Raw genomic sequence first — 18,583 nt, 5'->3', positions numbered from 1 at the left:
CTGTAAGGTCAGGGTTTAATTAAAGCAGTGGAAAAAACAAACTGCTTCCTTTGTAACATTGAAAAAGGAGTAAAAAAGTAAAATATGTATTATATAAGAGAAAATAAAGCAGAGTATGGGGTTACACAGTATAGGAGTTGTTTTTCATAAAAACCACAGGATCAGGAATGGCTTCGTTGAGATGACGACATATGAGCAGAGATCTGGAGGATTGAGGCATGCAGATATGTGGGGGGGGGGGGAGTGATTCCAGGTAAGGATACCAACAGTACAGACGTCTTGAGACATGTATGCCTCATGTGCTCAAGGGAATAGCAAATGAAAAAGAGAACGTGTCAACTTGGTCTTTCTGTCCCTTTTGAAATATTCCACCATAGAAAATCTTCCCAAACCCCTTTTTCACCAGTAAATTAAATACTGTAACATTTTTAAAGATAGAAGAGGAGGGGAAAGGTAGTTGTGAAGGCTCATACCTCTACCACATATTTTTTTTTTAAGATTTTATTTATTTGACAGAGACAGCCAGCGAGAGAGGGAACACAAGCAGGGGGAGTGGGAGAGGAAGAAGCAGGCTCCTAGCAGAGGAGCCTGATGTGGGGCTCAATCCCAGAACGCTGGGATCACGCCCTGAGCCGAAGGCAGACGCTTAACCTGCACCACCCAGGCACCCCACTCTACCACAGTTTTTTTTTTTTTTTTTTTAAAGATTTTATTTATTTATTCGACAGAGATAGAGACAGCCAGCGAGAGAGGGAACACAAGCAGGGGGAGTGGGAGAGGAAGAAGCAGGCTTATAGCAGAGGAGCCCGACGTGGGGCTCGATCCCGTAACACTGGGATCACGCCCTGAGCCGAAGGCAGACGCTTAACCGCTGTGCCACCCAGGTGCCCCTCTACCACAGTTTCTATCATAGTGTCCCGGAGTCTCTTGAGCCTTGTCAGTGGAGCTTTCTAATACAAATCTCAAGACCCAAATCATAAGCCAAGTAAAAGGCAAGAGAAAGAATGTAGCTTAATTAAAGAAGGACCGTATAGGGTTCTGATTCTTAAACACAACCACTTGAAATAACTACCTTGTTCCACCTTCCCCTCTCCCTGACTTGCTGAATTAGAATACTGTGTAGGGGAGAGATTTGCAGATTTATAAGGTCCTTGAGAAATTTTTATACCCACTGAAGTTTGAAAAAACCTTAGGAAATCTTTAGGAAATGTTGCCTTATTCCAGAAGCATCTGTAAGCATTATCAGGCACTTTGAATGGGAAAGAGGTCTTAATGCCATGAGAAGCTCATTGTCTAGTGATGGAGACATAAACTGTACAGTTTATACAAGCTATAAATACTCTCATATACTGCACAAGAAGCACAGATGAAGGCATCCCAGATGAGATATTTGAACTGGTTCTTGAAGAATGAGTAGTAGCAAGAAGAGGAAAAATGGCATTCTGTGGATGGAGTAGGATAGGAAAAGATACTGAGACATGGACATTTGTGGCATGTATGGACTTGTATATACTTCTTTTCCCCCTTGAAGGCATTACAGTACTTACGTAAACTGTGCAACCATCCAGCATTAGTCTTAACACCTCAACATCCAGAGTTCAAGAGTACTACTGAAAAACTGGCAGTTCAGAATTCTTCTCTTCATGATATTCAGCATGCCCCTAAACTCTCAGCTTTGAAACAGGTATGTAGGTCTCATGAGTGTTAGATGTGTGTTATACGTTCTTGATCTGTAACACTGGGTAAATTTGCTTTTCCAAAAGATTACTGATGTGTTTACCATTTATTTTTTAATTTGGTTTTTTCCATTTTTGGTATAGCTTTTTAAAAAACTGTGGTAAATATATATAGTATAAGATATGCCATTTTAACAATGTGTAAGTGTACAATTCTGTGTCATTAATTACATTCACAATGTTGGGCAGCTATCACCACTATTTCCAAAATTTTTCCATCACCTAAACAGAAACTGTACACCTTAAGCAGTAACAACTTCCTATTCTCCTTTCCTCCAAACCCTGGTACCCTCTAGTCTACTTGATATTGTAAGTTCTAAATAGATCACGTAAGTGGAATCATCCAATATTTGTGCTTTTGTGACTAGCTTATTTCTCTTGGTTTTCAAGGTTCATTTGTGTTTGTAGCATGTATCAGTACTTCATTTTTATGGCCGAATAATATTCCATTATTATTATGTATATACCACATTTTGTTTATCTAGCCATGTGTTGAGGGACACTTGGGTTGTTTCTACCTTTTGGCTGTTGTAATACTGCAGTGAACATAGGCTAATAAGTATCTGTTTAAACAGCCCCTCTTTTCAGTTCTTTTGGATGTAAACCTAGGAGTGGAATTGCTGGATCTTATAGAAATTCTATGTTTAACTTTTTCAGGGACTGTCAGACTTCTCCACAGTGGTTGTACGATTTACATTTCCGTCAGCAATATGCCATTGGTTTCAGTTTCTCCACATCCTAGCCAACTTTTTTTTTTTTTTAATAAATATTGTAGCCATCCTAGTAGGTATAAAGTGCTATCTCATTTTTGAAAATGCCTTCTAAGTTCTTGGATCATTTTTAAATTGGATGGTCTGTCCTTTGGTTGAGTTTTAAAAGTTCTTTTATATTCTAGATATTAAGCCTTTACCAGATACATGATTTTGCAAATATTTTCTCCCATTAGTATAGATTATCCTTTCACTTTTTTCAATAATGTCTTCCCTGGTTTCTGATGAGAAATCCAATGTTGACCTTATTGAGGATTCCTTTTACATGATGAATTCACTTTTCTCTTGCTGTTTTCAGGACTCTATTTGAATGGTTTGATTGTAATGTGTGTCAGTATGGTCCTCTGAGGTTTATTCGGAGCTGCCTACTCTGCCATTTTGCTCTCTTGGTATATAGCTTTCAGAAATAATGTTTTGAAAATTCTAAGATTTCAAAAGGTTAAACTTTTTAAAAGAACCAATTTCAAGCACCAAAATGTTGAGCAAATACATTTAGTTCTAACTCGTCTTAAAAATTAAGCGCTTACTATAAAATCTGGACTTTAGTAATTGTGTTTGCTCTCTGTAGTTATTCTGGCCTAAATTTCATTGAGAATGAACTAATGAAAGAAGATTTTAGATTTCATGTGGGTTAATATAGAAAATGTTACATAATGACATATGAAATCTAGGCATGTATCCTTATATCACTAAATGTAAAAGAATGGATTTTTACCATAAAATGGAAGAATGACTTACTGCCTTTAGATTGTTTATATATAGAATAGTTTTATTTGACCAAATTTTGTATATAAAATGTTCACAATTTTCTTAACATAGCTGATTTTTTTTTAAGATTTTATTCATTTATTAGAGAGAGAGCACTAGTGGGGAGGAGGGAAAAGAGAGGGAGAAGCAGACTGCCCCCAATGTGGAACTCGATCCCAGAACCCTGGGATCATGACCTGAGCCGAAGGCAGATGCTTAACTGATTGAGCCATCTAGGTGCCCACATAGTGGATACATTAGGTAAAGCCGTAAGATAAACTTAGTCAAGGAATCAGCTAATTAGATTTCCAAAAAATGTTTAATTTCATCCACTTTAATTATATGCTTTAGTTTATCCTTTTGCACATTATTTTTTTCCCCCTGCAGTTAGTACTTAAACTGATGTCTCATTTTAGAATGCTTCTTGTTATTCTGAAGTGTCTGGAATTAAAATGCTTAGGAACTCTGCAGCTTAGGCCCAGATTGTTTCCGGCCATACTTATGGAGTACTTTTCTAGAACCCGTCTTTTCCATTTTCCCAGGTCTTTTCAGCCATTCAGTCAAAGGTTCTGTCTTAGGGGAGAAAGAACTAGCTTGCTTTCATCTAAAATATGTCTGTTCTCTGAATTAGGGGAGAAGTCTTATTTGCTTTTTAAAAAATCTGGCACTAGAAATATAAACATGTTTATCAGCAAGTAATAGTGCCAGAATTATCTAATATTGCCAGAATTTTAAAATCTCAGAATACTGGATTGGTGAACTGAAACTGTAGGTAAAATTTAATTAAGCAAAGTCAGTTTTAAACTAAGGTACAGATTCTGTCAGACTTGGCAAACATTTCATGTAGTGTAAAGTTGAGTTTGATTTGATGGCAGGTTCACTATAAACTTGTTGTATGACTTAGTTACTGGTAAATAAAGCTCATATGATCTTGGGCGGGATTAATAATAATGTAATGGCCAAAATGAGAGCATCGTAGTTTCACTGTCTTTTTATATCTGTCACACCAGATTTTGAGTATCATTTATAGTTCTGAGCACTCTAAGTGGAAGATCAAAAGAATCTGGAAACCATCGTATATGAGGGCAAGATAAAATTACTCTCTAGGGAGGCAGCTGGCCTCTCAGACACCCATATCAGGTGGTCTTGGTAACCATTTTCTAGACTCTAGTAATCAATTTTTCAAGGCTGCAAACTAGATTTTGCCAGAATACTTGGAGTTCATCAGTCTCTCAGGGCAAACTCAGGTTATAAGACATTATTGGGAAAATGAGAAAGCCAGTTCTGCCAGACAAGAATATTTATGTCAGATGAGTTCATATACATCCAGTAGGATAGCTACACTGGAAGAAGATATTACGAAGATTGTATGGTAAGTGTGGACTTGGGAGAAGTTTTAGGTGGATGTTCTTAATATGACTCGTTATCTGGAAGGTTTGATATTGTTGCCTAAGGGATTAAGATAATTGAATGTGCGTGACACACATTCTGATAACTTCTCACTCTCTAGAATTCCTTTTATATAAAGAAGCCATGTAGAATGTTCCACTGATATCACAGTCTTTATACGTAGTACCACCCAGTTATACTCTCCTAAAACACCCCAGATTTTTAAGAACAAAGATAGGAATCTGATTGCAGATTTAGGGGTAAGGGATAGAGATAATTACATTTATCAGATTTCTTTAGTCTACCTGGAGGAGTTCCTTGGTAGTATACCCTATGTGTACTCTATATCAAGGAGGGGGGAAAGATTAGGGCAATCTAATTAAAATTTATAATTAAAATTTATAATTTAAGGGCTACTAAGGTAGAAGAGAAAGAACATCTGTTCTTCCCCCAGCATCAAATATGACAACCTACCAGGTGGGCTCATTAGAGACTCAGTGCCCAAAGTTTTTATTGGGTCTGATCATGTAGATTCCAAAATTCTAGACTCCCAGAAAGCAAGCCAGTCTCAGTATAATCATATTGTTTGCACAACAGTTCAAGCATAGTAGGCTACCCTTATCAGGTAGGAAACAATGGAAAGACTCAAAACGCAAGTTGCAAGATCTGTTTTAGCTAAGGACAGACCTTGCAAGTTGGACTTTCTAAGAAAAGCATTTCAGGTCTGTTATGTTAGCTTTTTTCTGCACAATACTCTAAGAGTTTTACATTGAATTTGGAGTTTACCTGGGTGGCCTTTTGGTTATCTTGCCCATCTGAGCTTTTGGTTTTCTAAGTAACTTTCAGGAGTAGAAAAGAGAAAGCCTCTTGCATTAAGATCTTACATTTTGGACAGAATTCACTATCTTATGGTCCTAGGAATGAAGATTAATACTGGGTACTTTAGTTTCCCAAAAAGATATCTACATGATTCTCTTGGATTTTGTTCACTTGTTCATTTATTGTACCTGTTGTGTGCCAGGCACTAAACCATGATGTAGCTGGAACTACAAAAGATCTACAGCAGCATAGTTCTTGCTGTTAAAGATACTGGTCGCTAGCTATAGTAGTAAGCTCAGGAATCCAGGAGATCTCACTAGATGCTTTTGGTTCTCTTTTTTGTAATTTTGATTTCTGCCAGATTGAGCTGCTCCATTATGTTTTCTTCATACTGTTCTTTCTTTTCTTTTTTTTTAATTAAGTAGGCTCCACAGCCAATGTGGGGCTTGAACTCAGGACCCGGAGATCAAGAGTCACATGCTCTACTGACTGAGCCAGCCAGGCATCCCCAGTCTGTTCTTTTATAACTTTTCATGAACCATCTTGCCAGAGATTTTCATTTCCTCTCTTTCAGATTTTATTTATCAGAGAGAGTGAGTGAGAGCACAAGCAAGGGGAGTGGCAGGCAGAGGGAGAAGCAGACTCCCCGCTGAGCAGGGAGCCCGATGTGGGACTTGATCCCAAGACCCTGGGATCATGACCTGAGCCAAAGGCACTCAACTGACTGAGCCATCCAGGCGCCCCATGGAGATCTTCATTTTTAATAAACATTTATTGAGACTCTAGTGAGCCTTGGGTAACTCAGGAAAGGGGAGAAGGGCCTATTCGAGAACCTCCTGAAGAGGTGTTCAGGAAATTCTAAGCCTGAACACCGCAAAAACTAGTTCCAGAGGGTGCAGGTTAACAGGTTACAGCCCAGAGTGCTGATCTGCTTCCCAGGTGACAGATAAGCTTAACCTTTCCTTACCACAGGAGAAGTATTTGTCACAGCGAAATGGGTTGCCTACTTTATTGAATACCTGTGTAACAGTTGATTCTTTCTTAAAGTTGCTGTTGGACTGTGGTTTGGGAAATGGCAGCACTTCAGAGAGTGGCACAGAGTCCGTTGTGGCCCAGCACAGGATACTGATCTTCTGTCAGCTTAAAAGCATGCTTGATATAGTGGAACATGATCTTCTCAAACCTCACTTACCCTCTGTCACTTACCTGAGATTAGATGGCAGCATACCTCCTGGTCAGAGGCATTCCATTGTTTCACGGTAAGTGGCTTCTAAAAGTCTTAGAAAGCAAGCTATAGTCAGTTATTACTTAAATAGACGTTTGCCTTATGAAACTTTCTTTGACTTAATATCTACACATGGGTTGAATTATACAATAACAAAACACAACTAAACCCATTTTAAAATACAGAACTCCAGAAATACAATTGAATAGTTCTAGTTAGAGAAAAAGCATGACAATACTAGGAAAGCGCTCTGAAGGGCATGGAAGAAATTAAAGGCATCAACAAAAGATAGAGACAACGACTTTCTCCCTTACCTTTTTTGGGGGTTAGGGTAGGAGGAAGCAAACAAGTGGCTTAGCTACTTGATCTCTAACATCTCTGTGTCTCTGCTGAGAACAAGTTGGAAGCCGGCCCAGGTAGGAAGCAGAATTGGTGAGTGCAGTGTTAAAGTGTGGTCTGCATTCTCTACTTTAGAAACCTCAGGGGTTGGGTTTTTAAATGGAAATTCCTAGGTTTTGTCCCAGACCTGCTGACTTTAAGAGTGAGGTGTTTGTTTGTTTTACAAGCATCTCTAAGAGATTGTTAGGCATAGTAGTATTAGAGACCCACAAAGGGGCTTTGGAGGCAGACAAACCCAGGTTTGACTCCTGACTCTAGACATTGTTCTGTTGGGCCTATTTATCAAAAATGATAATATCTATAAGGACAATGATGATATCCTTATGGAGCTATCGTAACAACGTAATGCACATAAAGTACAAAAGCCCATCGTTAGATTCATAGTGAGAATGGAATAAATGGTAGTTTGGTAATAATGTTAGTTTTTCTTTTTCCTAGAAGTTATTAGATGTCAGAACTTTTATCCGTATCTTCTAGGATTAGCACAATAGTAGCAACCCCCTCATCCTCTAGTTTTCCTGACTGATCTACCCTTTCGCCCAAATCTTCTGTCTCTACATGTTAAAGGTTCATAGTTGGGTTTTGTCTTAATTAGTGTTTAATTACATTTTTTTCAAGTTAGTTTTTATCTGGCATCCTAAAATACAACCCAGTTGACTTGTTTTTTGTGAAATTTCTAGAATACATTCTTTATATTACTGAATATATATGTACATTAAAAGAAGATCGTTTCATCTCAAGTGGTCACAGAAATGTCCACATATTTTTTTTTAAAGTAAGCTCTGTGCCCAGTGTGGGGCTTGAACTTACAACCCTGAGATCAAGAGTCATATGCTCTACTGACTGAACCAGCCAGGCACCCCCATATCACATTTTTTTTTTAAGATTATTTGAGAGAGCAAGCAAGCATGCAAGTGGGAGGAGGGGCAGAGGGAAAGAGACGAGAATCTCAAGCAGACTCCTCCTGAGCGTGGAGCTCAGTGTGGGGCTTGAGATCATGACCTGAGCCAAAACCAAGAGTTGGACACTTAACCTACTGAGCCACCTAGGCACCTCCCACATATCATAGATTTTTAAAGTAGTGTTCTCATTTGTGCTCTTTAAACAGTCAAGTTTATTACAGAAACCTTAGAAATGTACTAATTTTATTTTCTAATATCTATACTTTTAGGTTTAATAATGATCCATCCATAGATGTTCTTTTACTTACAACTCATGTTGGCGGCCTGGGGCTTAACTTAACAGGCGCTGACACAGTAGTATTTGTGGAACACGACTGGAATCCTATGCGTGATCTACAAGCCATGGACCGGGCCCATCGCATTGGGCAGGTAAAAAGTCATCACTCACAGGTGTTATCTTGTACCCTGGGAAAAATACTCACCCAAAAAAGCCAGGAAGTCATGGTTTAAGTTCCTTTTCTGATGCTAAGTGTTGTAACCTTAGGAAGTCATCCAATCTGTGGCACCACTTCTTCATGCATTAAATAAGGTACTTGGGCTAAGGAAACCTTGGACACTGTCCCTTCCTAATACTTAATTCTCTGCAAAATAAAATTTGAAGTTCATGAAGCCAGAGAAGGAAAATCCAATCCTAACTAGATAGTAGTTAAGTACTTGGTTCAAGTATGGAAGCCCCCTGCCTTGGTGAACCTCAAAGCTTATCAGTTTCTTTGTACTACAGTTGTTTAACTTCTTTTTGTCATTCAGAAACGTGTGGTTAACGTGTACCGATTGATAACGAGAGGAACGTTGGAAGAGAAAATAATGGGTTTGCAGAAATTCAAGATGAACATAGCAAATACTGTTATTAGCCAAGAGAATTCTAGTCTGCAGAGTATGGGGACAGATCAACTTCTTGATCTGTTTACTCTTGATAAGGTAAAGAACTTACACAATTTGCTGTATCTTTAATGTGTTCACAGACTTCCTGGGACTGCTTGGTGAAAGTATTAAAGCAGCAAAAGGCATTCACTTTAACTAGGCAACCCTTTGAGGGAATTTTTGATGTCCAGATAAAACTCTTGTTTTGACTTTCTGATTGCTGTCTTTAGTGTCTTGCCTCAAGGTTTCTTAGCCCTTTCCTGCTAAATGACAGCTATCACTGAAGTCAGCTAGACCTGGGTCTGTGTTTCTTGCCCTGCCTATTAACTCGTAACCTGTGGCAAATTAACTTGTCTGCTCAGAAACTTCTGTGCCCTTAGGAGGATAAAAATGCTGGTATCACTACATGGTTGTGAAGATAAAATTAAATAGTATATGTAAGCACTTAGAAAAGGTACTTAATATAGAGTCTCAATAAATAGCCATTATTGTTATTTTGGATGATGGAGCTAATACATTAGATAACAGTCCATAATCAAAAGATGCAACAGCTTAGAAATATGGGTATAATAATGTAAAACCAATAGTGTTGGATTTAAAGTCCTGCATAGGTTCAGAAAATCCACTGCACACTCAGTATAAATTATGGTGAGAAATGACCTTACATAATTAAACTAGCTCTAAGAATTGTAATGTCCAAATATGAGAGAAAGTAGTTCCATTGTACTCTGTGTTAAACCCACATTTAGAATATTATGTCTGGTGCTGGGTGCTGCATTTTAAACGGTAATTAATAAGTAAATACTCAAGAGATGGCCCAGGTAGAGGAAGGTTGTTCAGTCATGTCATGTAAGTAAGGTTGAATAAGATACATGTAATCTACAAAAAAGAAGGCTCAAAGAAACCTGGATTGCTATTTTCAAATAGCTTTTATTCTGTCTGAAAGAATATTCCTATGGGTGACTTTTAGCAAGCAGAACTGTGCGATGTTCCAAGGAAGCAAAAGCTATTGCCATAAAGGACTTTTTTGTGATAATTGGCAAAATTTTAATATGGACTGTATAGCAGTATTAAGTTTCCTTAATTTGATCATTATATGTTGATTATGTAAGAGAACATCCTTGTTCTTAAGAATATAGGATGATTCCTGTCTAGGGATAAAAAGGCATAATATCTACAACTTAACTCTCAAATGGTTTGGGAGAAAAGCTGATAATTTATTCATCTAATATATATACAATTAACAATGAGTATGAGTTCTTTGTACTTATAATTCTTCCTAAATAAAAAGCTTAAAATGATAAAACTGTTAGGACTGTGGGAAAATAGGTTATCTTATGAGATCACAAACCTGCACATCACTTGAAGTGTTTAACTCTGTTGAATGAGTGCAATGTTATTTCTGAAGTTCATCATCTTTCATTTTATCTTTCTGCCAATTTTTCTTAAGGATGGCAAAGCAGAAAAAGCTGACACCTCTACTTCCGGAAAAGCAAGTATGAAATCAATTCTTGAAAACCTGAGTGATCTTTGGGATCAAGAGCAATATGATTCAGAATACAGCCTGGAAAATTTTATGCATTCTCTCAAGTAACCATCAAATATTGTAAATGCAATTGCTGCTAGTTCAGTTATATTTCTGCTGATATTCAGCAAATTTCAAAGTTTATGGTGAACTTTTAGCTCAATGTGTAAATAGATCTGAAGAATATTCAGCATAACGCTGGTTCTTGTTTCACTGGGGGGAACAAGTTATTCTCAAATATTTGCACTGTATTAAATTTAAATGTTAATGTGAAATGGTTTAAATTTTACATGCTGAATAGCTGCAGAGCAGAGGAACCAAACCAGGTTTACATGTGCTACCATGAGGTGTTCTTACTGGGAACGAGCCTCCTATCTTTACATAGTCACTTTGTACAGGATAATATCCATGAGTACTTTAATGTTCATGTACATTTTTTCTTTTAAATAGAACTTGTTTTTATAAATGATTAAAAATAGGGCTTTTTTTGTATAAAAGCCTTAATGAGCCATAATTTTAAGAATAATGACTATGATATTGGTCACTCTTAGAACATGAAAATCTTAGACAATGAATTGAACCTGGCCCTTGGTGGAAACCTTTATATATTTAATGCAGATGCATAGTGTTTTTCAAATCTTTAACATCATTTTGTCAACTTTTAAAATATATCAACTATTCTAAATACAGGTAATGGTCTATTTAAGGCTATCATAACATCCTATTAATAGGGTGTTTTTTTAATTTATCTAATGGCTAGGATATAGCCAGATTCAGAGAACATATGTACTCAATAGGTTTCAATCATATATATATATGATTCATATATATATAATATATTTTTTGTAACTATGAACATATACAGTTTTCCAGAAGTAGATTTTACACTGTTTAGAATTCCAAAACCTATGGTGAAAAGACTGTTTATTGTAGTAATGCATGACCGAAGCATAAAAGGGAGAAATAATTCCTTTATATACACAAACATACATAAATACACATATCTATATGCACAGACATACCTATCCTGCATCCTACAAGGTGCTTGGTATTGGCACTAAAATCATGTAGTTATACTGGGCAGCAATAATAATTGGGCATGAAGCTGATTAGTGTTAGAAAAGTGAGCTCAATGGTGAGGGTGGGTATATGTATATAGATATGCATGTATGTGTATGTATATAATTTTATAAATTTCACACATAAATTAATACATGCCTATGTGCATAGATATGTATGGGATATATTTGTATATACGTGTACAGGTAATAAACATCCCCAAGGTTTGTGGCTGGCCATACATATAGGCATCGGTTTAAAAACCATCAGACCTCAGCTGTAAAACAACTTTTTTGTTTAAAATCATTAAAGTTATACTGTTCTGCAGCATTTAGACATGGACATTTGTCACATTTCAGTAGCTTTGACAACCATACTGTAACATTAAACCTAGCATTCCACAGAGAATAAAAAAACAAGATTGAAACTGTAAAATATATGCAACTGTGTGTTATTTGTAGGAAATACCACTAGAAAAAGCAAAATTATTAGTTCAGTTATCAAGGTTCTAAAAAAGCTCATGTTTTTTTCTTACTAAATGGTTATTTCTTCACTGTTTAGTATTTATATTCAGATTATAGAAGACAAAAGGAAATTCTTATCTAGAACATCCATCGTAATAGCACTGGGTAGCTGAACCAGTATACCTGAGTTAAATATTTGCCATTTACATAAGCCGCCTATTTTAACATAGCTCATAATAACCCATGTTTTCTAAGAATATGTAGGCAACAATGTATAATTAAAGAAATAGGAAGGAGCAAAAGAATTCACACCATAAAAGTTAAAGGTCTTTTTCCAATTTGAAAGGTCAGGTATTTAGATAGTTTAAGTTTTGAGAGCGTAAAATATTTCTAGTAGCACGCATAGACACCAAAGTGATTGCCCCTCAATGGAAAAAGATGGGTTGGAGGTCAGAGGAAGAATTAGTGTGACTGTAACATTTAAAAAACAAAAACAGGGGCGCCTGCGTGGCGCAGTCGTTAAGCGTCTGCCTTTGGCTCAGGGCGTGATCTCAGCGTTCTGGGATCAAGCCCCACGTCAGGCTGCTCCGCTGGGAGCCTACTTCTTCCTCTCCCAATTCCCCTGCTTCTGTTCCCTCTCTCGCTGGCTGTCTCTGTCATGTCAAATAAATAAATAAAATATTTAAAAAAAAACCAAACACAAACAAAAACCCTCTTTTGAATTGTATAAAATTAAAATCACACATTGCAGCTTTCCAAATTAAACAGGTAAGAACTAAGTGTTCTCAGTTAATTGACCCATTTAAAGTCACAGTAGTCTAGCTTAGGACTGTTGGATACATAGGGAAAACTGAACTGACTGGTACATGATATTAATTTTGTGGATGTGATAAGGATAGGGTAGTTAACTTTTTAAAAAAAGTGTGCATGTGGGAAACAAAATAAGCATAAGAATGTTAATATTTTAAGATGAGTAATGGGTCCATTGTACTAGTTCCCTTGTTTTGTGTTTATTATGGAAAATTTCAAAAAGTTAAAAATAATCTGTCATCAGTAATATTTACAGGAAAATCTTACATTATTAGCACTAAAGAAATACTAAAATTTGAGGTTCTGGGTATAATTTTGTTACATGTATATATCCACAAACATTTCCCAAAAAACTATTCTAGTCTTTCAGCAAGAGCTTATTATAATGGTAACATGGGTAAGTCTCTGATGTTGGGACCAATTGAACCAGTGCAGTATAGCCTTATTCCTTCTGGGTGGTTATATAAGCTTATTCAAAAGTAAATACTTTTAATAACACTTTATGAACTATACAAAATAGAGGCAAAAGTGGGGTAACTAAGTAATTAATAGAAGTTATAGAAGAGCAGCTAGTGTGGCATTGCACATCTGTTAGAAATACTTAATCCCAATACAATCTTATACCTCTTGATTAAAGGTAGATCTCAGTTTCTCAGAATATATACTGGCATTGGTGGAATCTAAAGTGAAATTGATTGCAGAAACATCTGTTACCAAGTGCCAGATACTCATTGTGAATCTATAAAGCAAAAACATAGAGTTTTGCCACTTAATAGAAATGTTTGCTAGGCACACAAATCAGTGTCAGTCGTCATTTCTAAAATGACAAAAATTGCCTCCTACTTTAAGACAGAATTCCTGCCAGTGTGTGGTAGATTCCCTCAAACCAGTGAAGTTCCGTTGAAGAATGTAGGGGCTGAGATCTTATAACCTGTGTAGGGACAAGAGACTTGGGTTCAGGTTTTAGCAGAAAATGGAACTATAACTTAATTCCCTTTATAAAGCATCATAGAGCTCATGTATTCAAATGGGACTCCCACAAATTGTCCATCAGCCCAGAAACACAGTCTGTGAGAAATCAGAGTCCTAGACTTGTACCACAGGTAAGCTTAAGGTCTGGGTTTATGCTAAGTGTATACTGTAGAAACCACAAATCAAGAAAATAACAATTCTGGGACCCCAGCAGAAGCAAATATAAAATTGCCATTTAGGGACAGTTTCAGATTAGGGTCCCATTGGACTACCATAGGGGGAAAGATTCTAAGATTAAGCTTACACAGACATTCTATAGGAGGGAGTGAACTACCAGGAAGAAAAGTCAGGAGCTGCAAACAGAATTAGTTCTTTACAGTTGTTGAGATTCTTCTATTTGCAGTTAAGTAATATGATTAAGATAATTAAATATAAAAAAGGCAAATTTCATGAAAGATCCATAAATGAGTACTATAATTGAAAATTTGATAGTTATCAAGGCAGATTTGACACAACAGGAGAGACTTTGAACTGGGAGATTGATCTTACAAAATCACCTACAATGGGATATGGAGATAAATTAATAGAAACTATGAAAGAGCAGGCAAAAATCCTGGGAGATGGGATGAAAGCATCTAATATACACTAAACAGGAAGTCCAGAAGGAAAGGGAGATTATGGGACAAGAGACAGGAAGTCACCTTTGACCTACATCTATTTCTTGCACATCCCTGCATCTAGTCCAGCAGCAAGTTGTACCATCTCTAGCTCTAAGATAAATTCCAAATCTGTTCATCTTTCTCCATTACTACTCCTATAATTTCCATCATCTTAACTCTCTTGAACTACTGTTTTCTAGCTGGTCTTCCCTGCTTGCCAGATCCTCCAGTAGCTTCCTCTAACACTCACACTGAATGTAAACTCCTTATCACAGTCTACAGGCCCCTGCCTCTGATTTCCTCTAAATCATATCCCACCATATTTACCCCAGTCAAATCAGTCCTCCTGCCTGTACCTCAACATAAATCTAAATGTATTTCCATCTTGGTTTGGTTCTTGCACAGCAGTGGTGTAATGGGAAGATACAGAAGACTAAAAACGGAGGAAATCTGGGAGAGAAGAAGGGTTAGGAAATCAAGAATTGTCTTTTGGTCATTAAATTTGAGATTTGTTATATATCAAAGGTAGAAATGATGTGAGTAGAGTCTAGGTTATAGTAGGTTATAGGAATCTAGAGCTCAAAAGAAAGATCAAGACTAGAAACAAATTTGGAAGATAATATTTGAAGGCATGAAACTGAATAAGATGGGGGTTTATATAATGAAATACAGCAGTGAAAAATCAATGTGTAGGAAAACATGGAATAGGCAGAAATGAAACACTGGGGAAATACAAATCACCTATATAGTTATCTCGCATTTGAAAAATAGAAAATTAAATGGCAGTCATCTGCACATCATTTATTTGTCATTTTCTACTCTGTGCCAAACACAATGGGAGAAGCTCAAAGACCAGTGAAGAGGGAGGATACCAAGGTCAACAGCTGGTACAGTTACATTAATTTCAGAAAAACTACCCTTCAAGGCAAAATGGTACTATTTGTAATAAAAGAATTATCTCATGATGAGATTCAGTTAACCTGTTATAACTCCAACTTGATACACACCTCAAGATCCATGATGCAGAAATAAACAAAACTGAAAAGGAAATGTACAAGGTCACAGAGATTTTAACACACCTCCTTCAGCAGAACAAGCAGACCAGGAAAAAAAAAATGCAACAGGATATAGATAATTGTAATATAATTAACGAACGTGAGTTAATTGATTCGAGAGAGAGAGAGAGAGATACCCAACAACTCCAGAATACAGTCTTGGGAATATTTGCCAAACTGACCATCTCTGAACCATAATGCAAGTCCTGGCAAATTTCAAGAAATCATATGTTGTGTCTACTTCCTCCAAGAGAGTGTAGTATTGGCATAAAGATAGATCAAAGATATACTTGAGGTCCTACCCAGTGCAGTAAGGCCATAAAAGGAAGGCATACAGATTAGAAAGTAAAACTTTATACTTAAAATGATAGTATAGATTGTATTAAATTCCAGAGAATCTACAAAAAAAACCCCCCAAAAAAAAACAAAAACAAAAAAACCCACCTACTTAGAAGTAAAGGAGTTTAGCAAGTTCACAGGATACAAGGTCAATATACAAAAAGTTGTATGTCTATATACTAGCAATAAAATATTGGAATTTGAAAATTTTAAACTTTATATAGTAGCACCAAATCCCATGAAATAGGTATAACTATTACAAAATCTGTTTTTTTAAAATCTGAAAACTACAAAATGCTGATGAAAGAAATCAAGAAGACCTTAAAAAATGTAATGGATTGAAAACTCAATATTGTTAAGATTTCAGTTCTTCTCTCCAGACTGATCTGTAGACGCAAAGCAATTCCAATCAAAATTCCAGCAGGATATTTTGTAGAAGTCAATAAACAGATTCTAAAATTTATATGGAAAGGCAAAAGAACCAGAGTAATAAAAAAACAACTATGAAAAGCAACAGTTGGAAGACTCACCCAGTTAGATTTTAAAATTATAAACTGGTAGTAATCAAGAGTGTAGTATTGGCATTAAAGATAGATCAATGGAACAGAATTGATTGCCCACAAATATACTCACACTTTAGTCAGTTGATTTTCTACAAATGTGCTAAGGCAAGACAATAGAGGAAGGATACTCTTTTCTAAACATGGGTATTCCTATGCTTAAATAAAACCCAACAACTCCAGACATACCTTATACCTCATGCAAAGTTTAATTCAGAATTAATCATGGACATACATGATAAAACTAACTTCTAGGAGGAAACAATTTCTGTGTTTGCATTGGGCAAAAGATTTCTTAGGATACCAAAAACAGTCATAGAGAAAAAATTATACATCATAGTTTTTTAAACAATAAGAATTTCCACTATTTGAAAGATACTTTAGAAAGAATGAAGAGCTAGGAAGAAAATATTTCCAAATTACATCTGATAAAAGACTTCTATCTTGAATATATCAAGAATATATAATGAAATCCCCAAACTCAGCAAGTGAACAACTCGTTTGTTGTTGTTTAGGTAATCTCTATGTCCAACACGGGGCTCAAACAACCCCAAGATCAAGAGTTGCATGCTCTGCTGACTGAGCCAGCCAGGCACCTCCCCCCCCCAAACAACCCAGTTTAAAAAGATTTGAATAGACACATCAAAGAACATGTCTGGAAAGCAAATAAGCACATGAAAAGATGCACAACATCTTTTCCAATAGTGTAGTGGCATGTCACCTAGGAGAATAGTTCAAAAATTTTATAAACTGTTAAAGATGCAGAGCAACTGAAACTCCCATACACTCAGATAAAGTTTCACACTAAAGGCCCATTGACCATTCATGCCCAACTTTCAACAAAAAATTACAAAACATGCTAAGGCAAGAAAGATATGATATGAAGTGACAAAGCAAGCAATACTACCAGACTCCTATGGCAATGATTTTGGAATTAACAGAAATTAAAAATAACTATGATTAACATGCCATGGGCTTTAATGGAACATGCAAACAACATGCAAGAATAGATGAATAATAACCAAGAGACTGAAACCTGAGACAGAATTAAAAGTAAATGCTAAAAATCAAAGCACTGTACCAGAAATGAAAATATCTTTGGCCTCATCAGCAGACTTGTCACTGAGGCAAGTGAACTTGAAGATATGTCAATAGAAACTTAACTGAAATGCAAAGAGAGGGGAAAAAAGAATGAAAAATACCCAAGAACCAAAGGACAATTACAAAAGGTGTACCATATGTGTAATGGACTATCGAAACCGAAAGCAAAAGAAATATTTTAAGTAATAATGACTGAGAGGATTTTAAAATTAATGTCAGGAAGCTCAGAACAGCAAGCAGAATAAATACCCAAATCGACACCTAGGCATATTATATTTAAACTGCAGAAAGCCAGAGACAGGGGCGCCTGGGTGGCACAGCGGTTGAGCGTCTGCCTTCAGCTCAGGGCGTGATCCCGGCGTTCTGGGATCGAGCCCCACATCAGGATCCTCTGCTATGAGCCTGTTTCTTCCTCTCTCACTCCCCCTGCTTGTGTTCCCTCTCTCGCTGGCTGTCTCTATCTCTGTCAAATAAATAAATAAAATCTTAAAAAAAAAAAAAGAAAGCCAAAGACAAAAAATTTTGAAAGAAGCTGGAGGAGGAAAACTCCTTAGCTATAAAGGAACAATGATAAAAATTTATCAGACTTTTCTTCACAAATCATGCAAACAAAGAGTGGAATGAAATCTTTAAAGTGGTGAAAGTAAAAACACCACCAACCTACAGTTCTGTGTCAAGCAAAATTATCCTTTAAAAATGGAGAAATAAAGACTTTCTCAGACACAAACTGAGGGAATTTGTCACCAGTAGACCTGCCTTGCATGGAGTGTTGAAAGAAATTCTTCAGGAAGAAAGAAAATACATGGTACAAGTCAGAAACTCTGATCCACGTGAAGGGAAAATGAAAAGGAATAAATGAAGGTAAAATAACACCTTTAACTTTTTTTGTGCATAATTGATCTAACAGAAAACTGTTCAAAATAATAATAATACAAAAACTAACTCAAAGGGATGTATGCTCCCCTATGTTTATTGCAGCATTATTTACACTAGCCAAACTACTGGTAAGTAGCCCAAGTGTCCATCAATAGTAATGGATAAAGAAGATGTTGTATGTATACACAATGGAATACTACTCAGTCATAAAAAGAATGAAATCTTGCCATTTGCAATGATGTGGATGGAGCTAAA

At 36.4% G+C, this 18,583-nt stretch overlaps 1 protein-coding gene across 3 annotated transcripts in view; it reads left to right on the top strand.

The window, feature by feature from the left end:
- BTAF1 (B-TFIID TATA-box binding protein associated factor 1) overlaps positions 1-11,927 on the top strand; it is a 108,724-nt gene extending 96,797 nt beyond the window's left edge. For all 3 annotated transcript variants that reach the window (XM_026481648.4, XM_044378048.3, XM_044378047.3), the window contains 5 exons: positions 1,532-1,684; positions 6,509-6,720; positions 8,257-8,416; positions 8,795-8,965; positions 10,359-11,927. In XM_026481648.4, the coding sequence (XP_026337433.1) occupies positions 1,532-1,684; positions 6,509-6,720; positions 8,257-8,416; positions 8,795-8,965; positions 10,359-10,502 (840 nt within the window). In that variant the 3' untranslated portion in view covers positions 10,503-11,927. The remainder of the gene's footprint in view (positions 1-1,531; positions 1,685-6,508; positions 6,721-8,256; positions 8,417-8,794; positions 8,966-10,358) is intronic.
- Positions 11,928-18,583: the final 6,656 nt, after the last annotated feature.

Source organism: Ursus arctos, unplaced genomic scaffold (assembly GCF_023065955.2).
Source record: "Ursus arctos isolate Adak ecotype North America unplaced genomic scaffold, UrsArc2.0 scaffold_7, whole genome shotgun sequence".
Lineage (NCBI taxonomy): Eukaryota > Metazoa > Chordata > Mammalia > Carnivora > Ursidae > Ursus > Ursus arctos.
This window is presented reverse-complemented; position numbering and strand designations above follow the sequence as displayed.